The 12,398-nt window shown below is 32.1% G+C and overlaps 1 protein-coding gene across 2 annotated transcripts in view; it reads left to right on the top strand.

Moving 5' to 3' along the window:
* The window catches only part of LOC141456335 (glycerol kinase 3-like), a 36,617-nt gene that overhangs the window by 2,517 nt on the left and 21,702 nt on the right, over nucleotides 1–12,398 (top strand). For both annotated transcript variants that reach the window (XM_074132244.1, XM_074132246.1), the window contains exon 2: nucleotides 7,475–7,560. In XM_074132244.1, coding sequence (XP_073988345.1) covers nucleotides 7,483–7,560 — 78 coding nt within the window. In that variant the 5' untranslated portion in view covers nucleotides 7,475–7,482. The remainder of the gene's footprint in view (nucleotides 1–7,474; nucleotides 7,561–12,398) is intronic.

Genomic DNA, 12,398 nt, shown 5'->3' with positions numbered 1-12,398 from the left:
CCCTCATTATGCAATTTACAGATAAAACTCCCTCATTGGTAAGTACTATAAAATAAATGATTTTTTCTTTCGTTCAAATATATTTCTCAAGTCCACATTATTTTATATGCGAAATCCCTTGATGAGAAAGAGTTTGAAGCCAATGGCCACGCCTTGATTTCCTTGAATGTCAGGTGTAACCTGTTGCTAGCAAGCATACATCGGTTCTGACCGTGCGCAAGATAAATGCTATTCATCGCAATTACATTTAAATATTCTTAATATAGTTTTGCAATTAAATTTGAAGCAACTTTGAAAATTGGCTTCTGCTTTATACACCTTTTTCTTCCAATTTTGCCTAATTTCTCGCAGGAGGAAGTATTGCAATCGGGCATATTTATGGTGACTTGTCAATTCCGAAAGTTTGATTGCAATGCCTTCCTTAACCTTTGAAGGGAAGTAAGAAATCATTTTTCACCCTGCAGCTCTGGATTTCGGAAGTAAGCTTCTCATAAATAAAAATAAAAAGAAAATAAATCCGTTAGGCTTGCGTTTAAATCTGTTTTGTGATAGTGATAAAATCAGGTCTAGACAACCCAAGAAAGGTCAGGTTGAGTTGTGTTCTGTGTCTAATACAAATTATATTTCTTATTTTAACAGCAGATCTCACATTTTTTTTTTTTGTAATCGTAACCATCTTTGTGTTCTAGATTTAAATTAAAACCGAAATGGTTTATGACAAGACCGTGATTAGTCGCTAATTTTAGCAAAGATATTGATTGGTTTGTTTTGTTCGTTAATTTGTAATTTTAAATGGAAATTGAACCCACACTGGGATTGAAACTGTTTGAAATGAGAAAATAGTTCACCTTGTACCAGATCAATGAACTTCAAACTACTCCATTCATATTACGCTTTTTTCTAACGCTAGCCAAAATGTCACACTTTATAGTGTTGAGTAATGTTTAATTTATGTACGTAATTAAAAACAAACAAACCACTTTTCATAACTGTTACCTCCCTTGGTTCTTGGCATTTCAATCAGATGCATTTATGAACTATTTTGTTTTTAGAGCAAACTCATTTTGATACTTCTACATTAGTTAGTGACAATTTTCTTTTAATTTGTGGAGATCTTTAGGAATAAAAGAGGAAACACTCTTCATAGAAAATTCGACGCGATTGCCCACAATTCCTCATACAAATCATTCAGAGTGAGAAACATTCTAAGTTTGAAGATTATGTTTAGAGAACCTTGAAAAATTCATTAGAGATCTTTTTTTAAAAAAACCGTTAGATCGGTAGGATTTAAAAAATTAATTACCTACTTTTTAAAAATATTTTCAAACTATTAATATAAAATTTGAGGTTGCATTATAGAATTTTTCAATTTTACAATTTGAATTAAAAAGAAATATTAAAAATTCTGTAATCTTTGAGATGTGTAATACTGAAAATATAAGCCTATTTAAAAGTAATCTCTTGTATGTATAAGGATATGGTTTTGTATGGCACTCCGTAAGACAAATTACAAAAAATAAATAAATAACAATCAGTGCCGCGATTTAGCTAGTTCAAATTTGCTAATGCTTATTATAATTGTACTGTCATAATAAAAGAATATAATTATCTTTGATTCCTTCCATTGTAGCATGCATGTTTATTATTAAAACTGTCCGGTAGGACAGTTGTATAAGGGTTGATCGTCAAAAAGTGCACGAAAAAGCGTAACATTGAAAAACATCCAACTTTGACAATTTTTTTCTCTTTTTCTATAAAAGATAAAATTCTCAAATTTCCTTTAAAATAAAGGGCAAACCCTCCTTTATAACTGTAATTTTTTTGCAACAACTCATATCTAATTGGTTTCGAGAAAAAAGTTGCCGAAAATGAGCAAAAACGGCTTTTTCAAAAAATGTTTTTGTTCTTGTTGTTGTTGTTACCTTTTTTGTAATCAACGTAGCGCCTAAACGCGTGAACCGATTTTCATGAATGAGGTGCCATTCAATTCGGAATTTTATGTAGATGTGCCCTTTGGGGGTCTCGACACTGTACATCGAATGGGAGAGGAGTTAGCCCCCTTTATGTAAGGCCCCCTCCAAAATTATTATTACTAATTACTCTGTAAATCTTGGCCCGATTTTGATAAAATTTGGTAGGATGATAGTGTTAGGGCTCCCCTATGTAAGAATAAAGCGACGATCTGCTCTTACACTTTTTAAGGGGAAGTATAGCAATCGTTTCAAATTATCGAAACGTGAACCGATTTTCATGAATGAAGTGTCATTCGAATCGAAATTTTGTACAGATTTGCACTTTCAAAGTCTCAACGCTGAACAATATATGGAGGGGAGTTCGCCCCACCCAAATAAGGCCCTTTCTAAAATTATTATTACCAATATTTCTATAACCCTTAGTCCGAGTTTGATAAAATTTAGCACGAAGAAACGGTTAAAGCTCCTCTACTGGCTGTGAAGTGCCATCATGCTCTTACTCCTACTAAGAGGAAGTACTACAATCGTCAAAATTATCAATGAGTGAACCGATTTACATCAACGAATTGTCGTTCGATTCAAATTCTTTGTCTCGTTGCCTTTTAGGGAGAAGTACTGTATTCGCAGTTTATTTTTTTTACTCCTCTTAAAAGGAAGTACTGAAATCGCAGTTTAATTTTGCCATTTACGTAGAAATACCTTCCTATTTTATTCAAAACGCTTTTTCAAAATAATTGTTATTGAGGATGGTTTGGGGACCGCAACTATAATCATTTTTTAAAAAGATCTCTCCAGTGGTAGTTACGGTTCCGACTTAACACCTTATCAGGTTATAATGATAGAATTGCTTATTCCAAATTTTAAAAAAATCTGTAAAGCAGATGTGTAACTTTACAAAATAGACAAAAAGGACAATCTATCCAAAAGGAACAAAAATCTCCTTAACAAAAACTTACAGTTTAAAATGTTAAGTATAAGGGTTGATTAAACGCCAAAAGGTACACAAATCAGCAAGTACCCAATATATCATTAATACTTCATTTATATCCTTTAAGTAATTTTGCAGCATTAACTTGTCATTAATATTTTTTAGAATTTATTAGATGTCACAGACCCTTATGCTGGCCAGTCCATTCATAATATTTTTTTTGTTATAATTATGATAAAATGTATATTATATCTTCATTATTAAATAGGTACTTTATTTTAACTCTACTCCAAATTATTCTTATGATTTCTCTTTAATATGCCCTTTATTCTGAGTAGTCACATACACATGCATGCTAAAGTAAAAAAAGACAAAGTTAGAGTTGGCTACTGTTTAAATTTGAATCACGGAGGATCTAAAACAATATTTCAGTCTTGAAGTCGTCTTAACAAAATATTCGTGAACACAAATAACACACAGTTGACAGCAAGTAGATTAATCACCAATAATTATTCATTTCTCAATTGTAATTTACTTTAGTCCCCCTAATTTTACTTATAGTAAAATACTGGATTAATTAGCTGTCCTAAAAATATGCATATTTAATTTATTTTGTATTACATATATACAACATTGTGGGATGAATACCTAGATTGAAACTTTAATTGAAGAAAACTATATTATTTGCGATAAAGCTAGATTAATAATAAATAATACAGTCAATCAATCTAAGTTAAATGGTGTGCTACTTGAACAAATATTTTGTAGATGAAAATGGCCAGACCATTGTCTGTGACATCTAATAAATTCTAAAAAATATTAATGCCAAGTTAATGCAGTAAAATTACTTAAATGATATCAATGAAGTACGTATTAATGATATATTGGGTACTTGCTGATTTGTGTACCTTTTGGCGTTTAATCAACCCTTATACTTAACATTTTAAACTGTAAGTTTTTGTTAAGGAGTTATTATATCTAATAAACATGCTTGCTAAGACGGATCAAACCAAAAATATTGTCAAGTACTGCGGATTTCACCAAATTGTCCACAAATATAATTATTGATTCGTAAGTACATGTTTAAAAGTTTTTTCGATTGATATTGACATTTAGATATGGCTAATCAAATAAAAATCAAAGTTCAATGTGTCAGGAAAGTTTGGTTTTTATTTGAGTAAAGAGATAAATTTATAAATAGAAACAAAACAAAATACTGTCCAAAGTACAAATAAATATTGTCAGCAATACTGTTTACATGCTAGCTCCTCTCTCCTAGTAGTCTCGCACTGATATTAAAACTGTCCGGTAGGACAGTTGTATAAGGATTGATCGTCAAAAAGTGCACGAAAAAGCGTAACGTTAAAAAACACCCAACTTTGACAATTTTTTTCTCTTTTTCTATAAAAGATAAAATTCCCAAATTTTCTTTAAAATATAGGGCAAACCCTCCTTTATAACTGTAATTTTTTTGCAACCCCCCAGACCTAATAGATTTTGAGAAAAAAGTTGCCGAAAATGAGCAAAAACGGCATTTTCAGAAATTGTTGTTGTTCTTCTTCTTCTTCTTCTTGTTGTTGTTGTTACCTTTTTTGTAAACTACGTAGCGCCTAAACGCGAGAACCGATTTTCATGAATGAGGTGACATTCGATTCGGAATTTTATGTAGATGTGCCTTTTGGGGGTCTCGACGCTGTACACCGAATTAGAGAGGAGTTAGCCCCCTTTATGTAAGGCCCCCTTCAAAATTATTATTACTAATTACTCTGTAAATCTTAGCCCGATTTTAATAAAATTTGGTAGGATGATAGAGTTAGGGCTCCCCTACGTAACATTAAAGCGGCGATCTGCTCTTACACTAGTTAAGGGGAAGTATAGCAATCGTTTCAAATTATCGACAAGTGAACTGATTTTCATGAATGAAGTGTCATTCGAATCGAAATTTTGTACAGATTTGCACTTTAAAAGTCTCGTCGCTACGCCTCATATGGAGGGGAGTTTGCCCCACCCAAGTAAGGCCGTTTCTAAAACTATTATTACCAATATTTCTATAACGCTTTGTCCGATTTTGATAAAATTTAGCACGAAGAAGTGATTAAAGCTCCTCTACATGGCTGTGAAGTGCCATCATGCTCTTACACCTACTAAGAGGAAGTACTGAAATCGTTAAAATTATCAATGGGTGAACCTATTTACATTAATGAATTGTCGTTCGATTCAAAATCTTTGCCTCTTTGCCTTTTAGGGAGAAGTACTGTAATCGCCCGTTTATTTTTCTTACTCCTCTTAAAAGGAAGGTCTGAAATCGCAGTTTAAATTTGCTTTTTACGTACAAATACCTTCCTATTTTATATAAAAAGGCTTTCTCAAAAAAATTGTTATTGAGGATGGTTTGGGGACCGCAACTATAATCATTCTTTAAAAAGATCTCTCCAGTGGTAGTTACGGTTCCTACTTAACACCTTATCAGGTTATAATGTTAGAATTGCTTATTCCAAATTTAAAAAAAACAGTAAAGCAGATATGTAACTTAGCAAAATAGACAAAAATGAAAATCTATCCAAAAGGTACAAAAATCTCCTTAACAAAAACTTACAGTTTAAAAAGTTAAGTATAAGGGTTGATTAAACGCCAAAAGGTACACAAATCAGCAAGTACCCAACATTTCATTCAAGCTTAGTTGATATAATTTAAGTAATTTTGCTGCATTAACTTTTCCTTCACATTTTTTAGAATTTATTAGATGTCACAGAACCTTATGCTGGCCATTTTCATCTACAAAAAATTTGTTCAAGTAGCACTGTAGATTGACTGTAATATCTATTAATCTATAATAATCAAACTATTAATTACAGGTTAAAAAGAAAACGTTATAAAAAATAAAAAAAATTACGAGGCTACAAAATTTAAAAACTTTTTTAAAAAAATGCTTACACCAACATACATCAATGATTTCGATTATTTTATTTTTAATAAAAATCGTCTGTTTAAGTTCATTCTTCGATTAAAGTAATTGTTACTTTATGTAGTAGTCAAACGTTTATAATAATAGGTAATAATTATCTGGCTTTATAGAAAATAATATAGTTTTCTTCAATCACACTCTCAATGTAGCTGTTCTTCTCACAATGTTATATATATGTTATGTAATATAAAATAAATAAGTATTGCATACTTTTAGGACAGCTAATTATTCCAGTATTTTACTGTAAGTAAAATTAAATTACAATTGAGAAATGAATAATTGTTGAATAATATACTTGTTATTAACTGTGTGTTATTTGTGCTCACGAATATTTCGGTTAGACGAATTCAAGTCTGAAATATTGTTTTAAATCCTCCGTGATTCAAATTTAAACAGTAGCCGACTCTAACTTTGTCTTTTTCTACTTTAACATGCATGTATAAGATGTGACAACTTCAGAATAAAGGGCATATTAAAGATAAATCAGAAGAATAATAATTATTTGGAATAGAGTTATAATACTTAAGTTGAAAAAATAATCAATTCCATTTCTTTACAGTGCAAACAGAATGTAGTATCCATTTTTGTTTTATTTCCTCTTGTACCCCACAAGAGGAAGTACTGAGATCGTGTTAAACTTATACATTAATCTCATTGTACCTCTTGCAAAAGAAAGTATTAAATCTTTCCTCTTTTCTAATTTGAGTTTATTTACTGTAAATTCAAGTTTTCAGGAATTATAGCTTTTTTTTTTTGGAAATGAGGCCAAAAATACGAGAATCCCGGAAATATTAATTTTTATAATTATTTATGTACCATTAGAGAATCCAGCAAAGGCTGGCTTACACTTTTTTAAACTGTTTTTTACTTTATTACCTGCAGAAACGGAAGATTATTATTTACCTACTTATTTTAAATTAATATCGAGTCTAATCCAACCTAGCCCGCAATTGAATTGGAATAACGTTTTGAATTCTGATTACATGTTAACATAATTATTTTTTATTAATCTGTCTTTCATGTGAGTTACATCTAACTCCCGGCTGGAGGGTTGCTTTATTAATCTCTTATCATTAAGAAGTGCTTATCTCTTGAAAATCCGTCTAACCAAATTCACAGTTCAGGTGTTCCACAAAAACATTCAGAACTACCCTTCAATAAATCGTTTTTATTATTATTATTTTTTAATTTTTCTTGAAAACTCCTCTAACGTTTTTCCTTCAACTTAGTATCCACATTGTCCACATTTAGATCAATTTCTTCTGTTGTAAATTTTTTTCCAGAAAATTGCCTCTTAAGGTAGTTTGGAGGAGAATGGGTCCTAGCTTAAAGCGTCATTTGATAGAATGAGCGGCCAAATTGTTTGTGTAAAAATGATTGGAACTAAACGTGTACGTGAAATTTCAAATTTGAAGAGAGCAAGTTGAGTGGGGAGGGGTCGCTTTATGAAACAAAATTTGTGTTTTGGTTTTTTGTTTTGCAAAAATAGTACCTACCAAGAAAATTTTATGACTTAAATTTTGTTAAGTGTTTTATTCCAGATTTATATATTTTTTAGTAAAGATAAATTATATATGTTATTTATTGTGTCGATTTATTTGTTTACAGTGGGGTGAATGTCGCCTAAAGAGGATATACCGGAAGGTGGCGGCACAACCTCTCCCCAAACAACTGAGCGGCCATTCTCGATGATCGTGAGTAAAATATCTTTATCTTAACACAATTCTTGCACGTATTCGGTGGCTGTTGACATTTATTTCTTGATTTGAACATTAATAGTGAGGAGTGTGCTTTTTTTTAAAAAAAAAATAATAGAAAACTCTTCTAGATCAAATCTGTGAGGAAGGGAAAAGTGCAACCACGTTCTTCTAACGTGGTCTATACACAGGGCCGGATTTAGATGAAGAGGCTCTAGGCTGTTCCACTTATGAGGCCCTTTCACCTCAAATTTTTAAGTTTGTCTTAAACTTCACCAATACATTTTTATGTTTGTTTATTAGTCAAATGCGTAGAGTTTCTCCTTATTTTCCGTTCAGTATTTTAGTGTTCACTGTTTTTAGAATAGGGTAATTTTAATTTTGCTAACAATTTGAATGTAGGTCCTTCTTGATCTTGATGCCCTAGGCTGAAGCCTAGTTAGTCTATAGGAAAATCCGGCCCTGCCTATACAATATCCGTCTCTGGCAGGAGGAGGCTTTATGTACAGTGGCCACTCTAACACTCAGCACAATCTGACGAATAAACTGCTTGCGTTGCGGTGTACTGTGTTGAGAAGTGGTGTAGTCCTAAGTGAGGGTATGATAAGGGCGGCCATCTTTGGTAGCGCCACCACAGGTGTTGTTGATCTTAAGATTTGATTTTTTCCGTGGACCTCACCAATCTGGAAATATAGAAGGCAACTGTTTGTGAAAGATATATCTTTACAAAGAGAGATTTTTTGTTTGATAAAAAAAAAAAAATAGTGGTAGATACATGTCATAGAATTAGTAAGGAAATTCTTAAATACTTCGTTTCATAACCTACTTGAAATATTAAAGGTAATAATTTGTTACATTTAAAAGTAGAATATTGGCAATAACTGAGTTGTTTTAAAACGTTTTTTCATTGGTCCGAACCTGGAAACATATAACATCTGAAATATTCTGTGAAAAGTGCTGACAAAAAGGTTTCTCTCTAATTTTATGATTTTAATTCAACTGAACTGTTTATAAACTGTAAAAACAAAACAAAAAAACTGTATGTTCGACGCCATTTTTACTTGGAGAAAATCGCACCCTACTCCTAGACAGTAAACGCAGTAATTTGTCTTGCGGAGACCGTTTGTAGTCTGCGTTATATCCGTTAGCTTTCTAGCCCGGCCACTAACTTCGTTAATTTGGTTAGTACTTGCTGCTGTTATCCTCTTACTTCTCATTGCGGAATGGCTTGTTCTTGGCGGTTGTTGCCATAGCCTTACATTACCGCTACTGCTAGTGTTTGTACAGCCTTCCAGCCGCTACACAGGACTGGCCTGAAGAAAAGGAATCACTCTCTGAATTAGGCCAAACAGGAGAACTTATTAGGAAATTTCAGATAAGTTTGAAAGAGTGCGCGATGGGGTGCCTGCCATTTGTTAACCACCACCATCAACGTTCCAGTGTTAATATTAAACTTTAAAATCATACTGTTTTTCTTTTAACCAACCAAAACTTGTGAAAGTAACTTTTCATTCTCAGTTTTTCATCAGAAATGAATTTGAACTTGAGATTTGCACACATTGTTGACCTTTCGTTGTTTGTCACACATTGATAGTTTGCCGTTCAGGTATATCCTGTGCCAGTACTATATATACGATCGCCTGTTAAATACTTTTAGTCCCGTCCTGAGATGTAGGGTAAGGTTACATTTTAATAAAACCTTCGAATGTTTGCCCAGCTTTTTTAAACAACTAATTATTTTATCATTAGTGGTTATAGTTTTATTTATTTTTGTTCGAACATTGTACATTGTTATTAACAGACAAATCATTTTAAGTGACTTTGTTTTATTGTGGCTTCAGCCTAAACAAATAATTGCTGTAAGCAAATGAAAACAGTAAGTTTATTTATTTAGATAATATATTGTATATTATAAGTCATTATTCCTTAAATCATTGTTCCGAATGCGACTAAATTAAGTGGCCTTTCTTTAAATTGAGAATAAAATGCTTCAGTGGTTAGGAAAACAACTTATCTCCATCTAAAAGCTGTTTTAAAAAAATTAGATTCATGTACGGCTTCAAGAAATTCTAGAAAATAAACGCATTTCACTTGTGTTTTGAGGGTTATTCGTTCTAACTTATTTATGTATTTTTTTTATTGTATTTTATTTATGGCAGCTCAACATCTGAGGTTATTTGCGCCCAATTTTTTTTCCCGGTGTATTTGTTTACTTCGAGGTATTTCGCAATAACCATTATTTTTAAAATTTAGTCTTCTTAATTTAGTAATTTCTTAATCTATTTTTATTTGATAAACACTTATCGGTATCTGTTAAAATAAATGGTTTATATTTGTAAAATTTTCGTTTAATTTCTGGAAGGTTATAAAATTAGGCGCAATTGTTTACAAACTGTCACTGACTGGATAATGAAAGCCGATACGAACAATAAAAATTTAAGAAAAAAAAAAAATACTGTAATACAGCGATACCCTACATTTCTGCTACGTTATAATCACATATTGTAATCCCAAGACTTTGTTATAATACTGTTATAATTTATTTAATATGCTACTAATTTTGTATAGAATACTTCTGAAAGAAATTTCACATATCAATAATAGCTTAGAGTCGAACTGTCTGTTGGGAATTTTGGATGTCGCATCTTATGTTTTATTGTCTTATCTTGCATCATTATCGATTTTTAAATCAATAATACATAACAGTCTAGACAGTTGGTAGAGCTGATAACGAAAATAACAAACCATATTTGTTGCGTTCTACTTGGAATTTTCGCTTTTGATTTTAGGATAAATTGAAGAAAAATACTTCAATGAAACTCAACCCCCTTTAAATTCAACCTAATTCCCTTGAATTCGACTCTATCAGTTTGGGTTTAGCTAAGACTATCAGTGTATTTAGATATATCCCACTTATAAGCGCTTAAATGTTTATATTAATATTTTTTTTCAAAATTAATTAATTTTTTGTTTTATCTTTCGATATTTCACTTCTGCATTATCATAATCTTTTTTGCGCATTGCCTGCTAGGCCTTTGTGACACCGAAATATTATCTACGTATTTTTGGCCGTACGAGTTAGGATAGCACTTTCTGACCTTTGTAACCTCCTCAACATCTTGTCTTACAGTTATTATTATGTTTTTTGTTTTTTAATGATTTAAAGCGCTTCAACATCTGAGATTATTGGCGCCTAGAGCTTTTATCAGTGCACAGCCGGCCTCCGGACAGTGTTCTCTTGTCACAAACAACACTGTCCATTACCGGAGGTCCGGGTTTAAATCCAGCTGATGGCCCTTAGATTTTCTCTTTCTAGGAGCTTATTACAGCTCACTGTCCGTTGATGGACAGTGAGCTAAAAAAGCTCTGAACGCCAATAACCTCAGATGTTGACACGCCTTAAACCATTAAAAATTTATTATTATTATTAAAGGTGCGTCAACATCTGAGATTATTGGCACCTATGTTACAGTATTTGTCAGTACTATGTCGTTTTCTGTACATCGTTCTCTTGTTACTGCCCATGAACTGTAAGAAAGCCCCTAGGAAGAGAAATTCTAAGGTCCAGCCTCTGGATTCGAACCCGGGATATCCAGATTGGAGTCCAGAGTACGCTAGTACTCTGAGCTAATCCCCTCTAAGCAGTTATTGTTAATATTTAATTTAAAACACGGCAACAACTGCATTCATTAACATCCAAAGGCTTTCCAGTGCCACCAAGCACTGTTCTCTCGTTACATTTTCAATATCAAATCTCAGGAAACTGAAACATTCACTCGGGATTTTTTTTTTAGTGTACTTTTTTCGACAAATTATGCCTTCGATATTTACCTTCCATGATTAAGGGTATCGTGTTGAAATCATTAAACTACTTTTGAAATAGAATCGAAGTAACGGTTTGTCCAATATTTACAAAGCTGTATGTTTGCCCTTGATCATGACTTATGCATGAAAAAACAGTTGCTAAACTGCAGTTAGACGCACCATTCAATTACACAAAACTAGATTAAACAATTCATTTATTTTTTTTAATGCGTGCATGACTATTATGATGCATAAATAAATGCATTGACCCTTCCATGGTCTTCAGTCCATTAATTTTATTTATTTGATAAAAAAAGGCTAATTGATCTAATGTAGGAAATTAAAGAAGGAAAAAAGAAAAGTAAACTTGAAATGAATTGCATCATTCTTGCTTATATAACCGTTGAACAAACACCATTAGCAATGTTGGAGTGTGGCACCGTTTTACTGACTTCATTATTCATTCTTCATACTGTCTACATTATTTTTATCCACAATTTTTAATTTGCTATTTCAAGTACTCGTAAGTTGTGAATGTTGAAGCTACTCAAAGTCATTGGCGTAACCGGAACTGTTTACAGTGCTTGCCGGCTCCTAGAAAATGTTCTCTCGTTACTAGCAACATTTTACGGTAATTGACAATGTTGCCTTGTAAAAGGGAAGAGAAAATCTAAAGACAGGCTACGACATGAAATGGAAGAAGTCCAGAAGTCCAGTACACAATTCATGAGGCAAAGACATTTGGAGTTGCATTATATGCAGTTCTTTTGATATGTTCAGTACATTTAGCCAGTGTAGATTTGGCTGAAATCCCTTAATTACTAAAAAAAATTAAGGATTTATATTTCAGTTTCCTGAGGTTTGATTTTGAAAATGGTTGATTTTTCTTATAATTAGTTATATTTGAACTGTTATTTTTGAAAGTGGTATAAGTCCAATTTTTTTAAAAAATGCGTTAATGGTAATTTCAGTAAGATGTAGACACATTCTTTCCATATTTATAATCATACATTCAATGGAATACGATTTTT

This window comes from Rhodnius prolixus, unplaced genomic scaffold (assembly GCF_049639745.1).
Source record: "Rhodnius prolixus isolate KJV_2025 unplaced genomic scaffold, Rpr scaffold_4, whole genome shotgun sequence".
Lineage (NCBI taxonomy): Eukaryota > Metazoa > Arthropoda > Insecta > Hemiptera > Reduviidae > Rhodnius > Rhodnius prolixus.
Note: the sequence above shows the minus strand (reverse complement) of the source record. Positions and strands in the feature narration are given on the sequence as shown.